The 6845-nt window shown below is 47.3% G+C and overlaps 1 protein-coding gene across 1 annotated transcript in view; it reads right to left on the reverse strand.

Annotated features, from left to right (window-relative positions):
• Window positions 1-6023, reverse strand: part of DHTKD1 (dehydrogenase E1 and transketolase domain containing 1) — a 28066-nt gene extending 22043 nt beyond the window's left edge. Inside the window, exons 1-4 of the mRNA XM_019543706.1 lie at window positions 5835-6023; window positions 4700-4911; window positions 1320-1514; window positions 732-1001 (exon numbers count right to left, since the gene is read on the reverse strand). Coding sequence (XP_019399251.1) covers window positions 732-1001; window positions 1320-1514; window positions 4700-4911; window positions 5835-5898 — 741 coding nt within the window. The 5' untranslated portion in view covers window positions 5899-6023. The remainder of the gene's footprint in view (window positions 1-731; window positions 1002-1319; window positions 1515-4699; window positions 4912-5834) is intronic.
• Window positions 6024-6845: the final 822 nt, after the last annotated feature.

Here is a 6845-nt window from a genome sequence, read left to right on the forward strand (position 1 = left end):
CTCTCTGGGTGCGGCCCTCCAGCCAGTTGGTGACCCACTTGACTGTGTGGGTGTCGACACCACAGTCCCCCAGTTTCTTAATGAGAACGGGGTAAGAGACAAGTGTCGAAGGCCTTCCGGAAGTCTAGGAAGACTATGTCCACTGCTACCCCTGCATCTAAGGATTTAGTGATCTGGTCATAGAAGGCCACCAGGTTGGTCTGACAGGATCTGCCTCTAATGAACCCATGTTGGTTGCCCCTAAGCATAATCTCCCCTGCTGGCCCGTGGACATGTGCCAGGATAATTCTCTCAGAAAGCTTCCCCAGGATTGAGGTAAGACTGACTGGCCTATAGTTTCCTGGGTCCTCCCTCCTCCTTTTTTTGAAAATGGGAACCACATTGGCCCTTTTCCAGTCCTCTGGCACTACGCCAGAGCACCACAAGTGCTCGTAAAGCTGTGCCAGAGGTCCTGCTCTGACCTCTGCTAATTCCCTCAGCACCCGGGGGTGGAGATTGTCAGGACCTGCTTAATTAACCAAGCCCTTTACATTTTTTCCTATTTTAAACTCTTTATGTTAAGAGAATGAGGCAGCATGTTGTTGCCTATGAAAGTCCATGCCTCTGAACCAGTTAAGCCTCTGAACCAGCAGGTGCCACCCTGCTGTGCTTTATTTTGGCCAAGAATTATCTTTCCTACCCCAGTTCAGAAACATGTTGTAGTACTCAATACCAAATCATGAGTCAAGTACCTGCAGGCAGATGACTTTGTCTCCAGGCTGGGCACAGCTGTCCGGGGAGTAATCTCCATCTAGCACTGACTGTTGCCTTCCCCGGGTCTTGCCAACGGCCACCGGATTAATGGCTTCTAGATGGGAAGGGTTAGGCAGCAAGGTGACATGCACAGGGTGGTGTGACCCAAAGTCTAGATCAACAGAGGATGTCAGGTGGGAAAGGACATCTCCAATCGCAGGTGAAGTCTCTGGGAACTCGCTTAACCCACGCATCTTGCGGAACATAAGCTGCACAGAAACAAGCACAGTTATACAGCACATCAGAAACAGGCTTGGTACTTAGGTTTCAAATCTGGAGAAGTTTTGATTCACTCTGCAGGTATTCTGGGAGAACTGCTACAACCGTAGCCTTAGAGTCCTTTTGCTACAGTTGGCAGAGCGTCTTCATCAGGAGATCTGCAGAGCTAACATTAGGAAGAAACAGGCACTCACGCGGGCAATTAGGTTATCACTTTGTACTCAAGGACTGGCAAGGAGACAGACACACATTTAATTATTTTCTTAGTAAACAGCAAGCTGCTGCCAGTGAAAGCACCCATCCCTTACCTCTGGTGGAAACTGAAGCAGCCCAGTGAGGAGATTAAGCCTTCCACGATGGGGCATGCCAAGAACTACGTCCGTCACCCCACAGTATGCACACATCTTGAACAACTCATGGAAAAAACCCATCATACTCTCAGCTCCTTCACCCCCATATCGTTTCACCGTGGCAAACTTGGTGGCCAAGAAGTGGTCAAATTCCTGTTAAAAGGAAAAGCCAATTACTGGATTGCAATATTGTTTTAAACACTTTCTAAAAATGAAAGCCACAGCAACACAGTTCCATGCAAAAGAGACAGACTAAGCACATCCCAAGTCATCTCAACACCTTCCCTACAATGCTGCAGTGTACTTGATGCCCACCAGATATCTGCAACAGAAAGCCAGTCCCAATTTGCTGCCTATTGTTTGCATCTGGGTTGTCACATTTTGGTGTGTGGAGGTGGGTCATCCGACCCACAGGGCTTTTCTCTGGCTGGATGACTTACCTCTAGACCCAGCCCACAGGGCTTCTCGTCCCAGGTCCCAGAGCCACTGTGCCAGGTCAGCCAGCCCCTCTTATCCACTGTCAAATTTCTGGTTTTCAACCGTCAGCAGTGGGGCGGTGAGCAGCTGTGGCATTAATCCCCACACTAATACAGCAGCTCTGGCAGCTGCAATGAGAAGCCCCGAGGGACAGATCAGGCCAGCAACATATTGGAATTTGATCCCCCCAGCTTAGAATATAACAAACATCAGTTACCTGAATATCAGGTAAGTGCATAAACTGCTTAAGTGTAAGCATCTGTCCATCTGCTGGGATGTAGCAGCAGTCCTTTTTACTCCCTTAATTAGTGCCAGAAAGAGTGAAAGGGGAGCACCTGCTATTAAAAACCCTGACGTTAACAGGAAGTATCAGTTTCATGGCTCCTATTACAAGCCTTGAAAATGAAGGAAGGGAACAGGTCAGAAATTGGCTAGTTCCCCTCATTTTCCAAGGCTTCTGATAGCAGCCCTGAACCTGATTACAAGCCTTGAAAAATGAGGGGAACTAGTCAGTTCGAACCCTGATAGTACTGCACACTCCTGTACTTAACTTACATTATGTTCAGGTAAGTGCATACTGCAAGTCATGACAGAGCCCCTTTTTTTTAGGCCCAAGGCTATACACTTAAACAAAACAAATTGTACCACCCCACGCAGGCCAAGACTGCAAGACTGCAAATGAATCCGAGAGACCAACCAGATCTAATCTCATAGTGCAAGACATCAGAATTTGAGAATCACACGTTGCCACCAAACTGCACAGGCACAAGGGGATGAGACACAGAAGCTCAGAAACTTGCATCATCTCTGAGGTGGTGTTAACAGATTTCAGAGAGAAGTTTAGAAGCCAAGTTCATTACCATTTGGAAAACCCCATAAAGATGATTAGAACCAAAATGCTATTGAAGTGCAACATATTATTATATGGGTCCTAGGGTGATCAGACAGTACAGCTAAGGCAGTAGGGCAGAGGAAGAAATTCATTTATTATTAGTGCCCTCCAACTGTTTTTGTATACAAGGAAATGTGGGGGGAACCTTTCAAATGCTAGCAGGTCCTGTAATGTTTACAGCTACAGAGATCGAAAATAGATTCAAGACCGTAACTGAGAAGAGTAGATTGAGCAACAACCAGAGACCCTGACTGTCAGCTGTCCACTTACAGTTACAACAGTACTATTGCACACAGAGCAGTGTTTCCTGTAAGCTTTTATTTCTTCATCCTGGGTGGAATTCTGGTCCTAGTGAAGTCACCGTGGGCTTTGCCACTGTCTCACTGAATTTGGCAAAGCCAGGGTTTCTCCCTGGGTTAGCAACATAACTCTATGCAACAGCTACTAAAGCAATGAAGCCGTCAACTAGATCAGGGCTGTCCAGTTTCTAGCCCCCAAAGGCCACATGCACCAGTAGGGCCTGCACCATGCATGCCATGCAGATGCTCCCCCCAACCCACTGCTGCACTGGGTGCCTCCTATACCGCTGTGCTGCATGGACACGTGTGTGCAATCCCCACTTCCCCAAGTTGCAGCCCTGATCTCCCCATTGTCCTCATTAAGCATGGCCCTGGATCCACCCTCAGCTCACTCCACTGCCTCATGCCTTGGGGCAAAGGCAGGAAGCAGCAGCCAGAGAAAGGAGTGGGAAGCCGGGAGAGACTTGCTATTGCAGCCAGAATCATGGTGAGGGGCGGAGTAGCAGCTGAGTGAATGCCTGTGGTGGGGGCACATTAACCCCTCGCAGGCTTCACGTGGCCTACGGGCTGACAGTTGGACAGACATGAATGAAATTAAATAAACCAGGTAGCACTAATGACTCGCCAAGGAGACGGGCGAGGTTTAACATTCCCTATCCAAAAAGCTGGAGACAGGGACACCTTCATGTAACCTGCTCTTGTGCCCTTGATCCACGCTGAACAAAACAAAAGACAGTGCCACAAAACAAAACCACCCACAAAAATTTATGATATGAAAACTATTTGGCTGGTGTCGCACAACACAGTCAGCCGAAACACCCAGTCAGGGACCGTTTCACTGCCTCTTGCAGGGAACGAGGCAAGACTGACTTTGCCAAATGCTCTGCCAGCACTAGGTGTGTAGGCAGCTCCTCGGGACAACACTGCCAGAACCCTGATCTCACTCCCATTCACCTCTCTAAACAAAGGCAGGTTTCCCTCCTTCCCAAAATGATTCCTATTGAAAGGGACTAGGACTAGAAGATGACAAGGAGACAGAGAGTGACTGAAAACAGAAGCAGAAGCTGGGGAGGAAATACAGAGCAGTGCAACAGCATCACATACGTCTTGCGTTCCTTTGAGGGCAATGCCCAGTTGTTTCTGCAGCCACCAAGTCTAATACAAAAACATCAGGCCAGCAACTTTGGAGCATTTCCTCTTTTTTCAAAATATTCACAAGTTGCCCTAATGGCGTTGTTAGAATGTCAAACGTTTTGCAGAATATCACTTAAATGCACTGCATGCTGGGTTTCTTCTTTAAAATATGCTGTGCTATGCCATTCCCTCTTCTGGCTGAAGAGCTCCATTTGATCTGTCTCTGGCCAGAAATATTTTCCCCTGCTAAAAAACACTTTCTGAAACACTCAACTCGTAGCTGCAGAGCCTTGCAGTTTCTCTGAAGAATCCCTATTCTTGTGCCTTCCGCAATTGTCTCCAATTAGGATTATTTCATTTCTGTGCTACAACCTTCAAACAAAACCCGTATCTTGGCCATCAAAAATAAATGTGTGTGTAGACCATAACCTTTTTTTGGACTAAAGACTTTTTTTTTCCCCTTTTGATCTGGTGTTTGGACAATGGACATTCTAGTCCATGACTAGATCCCTATGCCATAAAGACATGCAGCGTACCTGGGACTCCAACATCACTTTGGACAAATGCTTTTTCTCTTCAGTTGTAAACGCTTCTTGTTTTAGCTCCTCAAACCTTTTAGCAAACCAGTGTCTCTCCTCTGGGCTTGGCAGCTGGCTCGTCTCTATAGAAATGTGCCCGCAGTATATGTGATCAAGGTAAGCCAGCACATCCTCTAGGGATGCTTCTTCTTTCCCCATGTTCAGAAGTCCTGGCCAGAAAGAGATTGGAAGGCACGTAGGGATTAGCCACTCTAAAGAAGGACACTGCTGACTAGGAACTGCAGTTTGAAAACACAACTTCACTTCCTGCCCCTCTGTTCTTCATTTGAAGTCCAAGGTCTCAAGAAACTTCATAATTACCATTACTAGTACTTGGAACTTAGATGGTACTTTTCATTCTCCTTTGCAGTGTTTGAAATGTTACTCTAAACTCTTCCAGGGCAGGGACTGGGTTGTGGTGTCTCATATTTGTACCGTACTGAGCACTGCGAAGCTCAGAGATGATCAAGATCCTTCGACATTTATTTGTATTGTGCAATGCTAATTTCCAAAATGGACAGACAAAACATGCAGAAGTTCTGGGAGTTGCTCAAGACCACGTTAAGTTAGTGGACAGAGCTAGGAACAGAAGTCAAATCTCATGACTTCCACTCCAGTACCGCAGCCACTGCTGCGTCTTACCATGTGCTGTAATACTGTATTATTATTGAGTAACCTGGGTAGCTATCTGAACAGTTACAGGGAATACCTATGTGATTTCAGGGAATGTGATAATCTAAGTTTGTAGATGTCACAGAGACAGAATAAAATAATGTAAATAGTGTAAAATCAGTCCAGAGAAATTATTTTTTATTTGGCATTACATCACTGAACAGCTACCTAACACCTGGCTATGCCATTCAGGACAAAGCAGGTAATCAGTCTGTTGTGGTGAGATTGCTATATTACTTCATGCTCATTTAGCAGAGAAGAGAAAATTCAATGGTTTTATATGACAGATTTCAAACATAGCCCAAGTGCGCTGGGCACCGGAGCCAGTCTGCCCACACAATGCTGTGCTCCATGAAGATACCTGACCTAACTTGGGATACTGCATTATGCTGGGGAGACGTGCTCTGCGGTACAGACTTACCTGTAACGTTGAAAGGCCCTTGAAGAACTTCCGACAGCATTTGAATTTCAGGTACCATATCCATCACCGCTTGACCAGCAAACAAAGGGTTAATTTTGGCAGCTTTGTGGCCATGCTCGTGGTACGCCCCTACTAAACGGGCAAGACCATGGTCAACTAAATTGTCAAAAGGGAAAAAACAGAGAACGCTGTTAGCACATACACTCTTCGCTGCCAAAATCACTTCCTGAGCTCAGCTCTTTAACCCATACCACTATTCTTCATTCATCCCTCCACTTCTTCCCCGTAGACAAACACTTACGGCTTGTCTTCGCTTTCAAGGTGCTTCACAACCTGTCTTCACCCCACCTATCCTCTCCCACTGAATATAGAGAAGGTGACTCCCACCTCCACATGGCTCACAGTGCCAACCTCCCATGCCCAACTCACTAGATTGCCATGCTTTATCGCACAGCACACCAAAGGGGGGCTCCCATTAAATATCTGAAAAGCCCCCTTGTTCCCTTATTTCAAATCTCTTCAGCTATGATGAGCACAGGAAACTCAACATGAGACCCCTGACATGCAGTGACCCCTGCCCATCATGCTGATCAGCACCACCTCACTGCTCCCAGGGGCTGCCTACACCCCTCTGTCGTCCCCTGTAAGCTTTCTGAGGCTGGGACCATACGGCTACATTTCTCCTAACACCAGTCCCCACAGAAACACTTCTAGAGCGGGGTAGGCAATCCCCGGCATGGGCGCCAGAGTGTGGCATGCAAGGGCATTTTGCTTGACACCCGCACCTCGGGGCAGAGGGTGGGGAAGGAGCCAGGGCTGCGCTGCCACAACAAGTAGACATAGTCATCTGCTTGCATTCTCCATCTGGGGACAGAGATGGGCCTGTACCCTCCCCCCAGGCCATATCTCTCCAGCCCCACACAAATGTGACTGCCCCAAGGCTGGGAGCTGTGAAGGGTAGAAATAGATGAACTGCCCAGAGTGGGAAGTTAATCACCTCACTTGCAACAT

This window comes from Crocodylus porosus, unplaced genomic scaffold, assembly GCF_001723895.1.
Source record: "Crocodylus porosus isolate Cpor-Errol unplaced genomic scaffold, CroPor_comp1, whole genome shotgun sequence".
Lineage (NCBI taxonomy): Eukaryota > Metazoa > Chordata > Crocodylia > Crocodylidae > Crocodylus > Crocodylus porosus.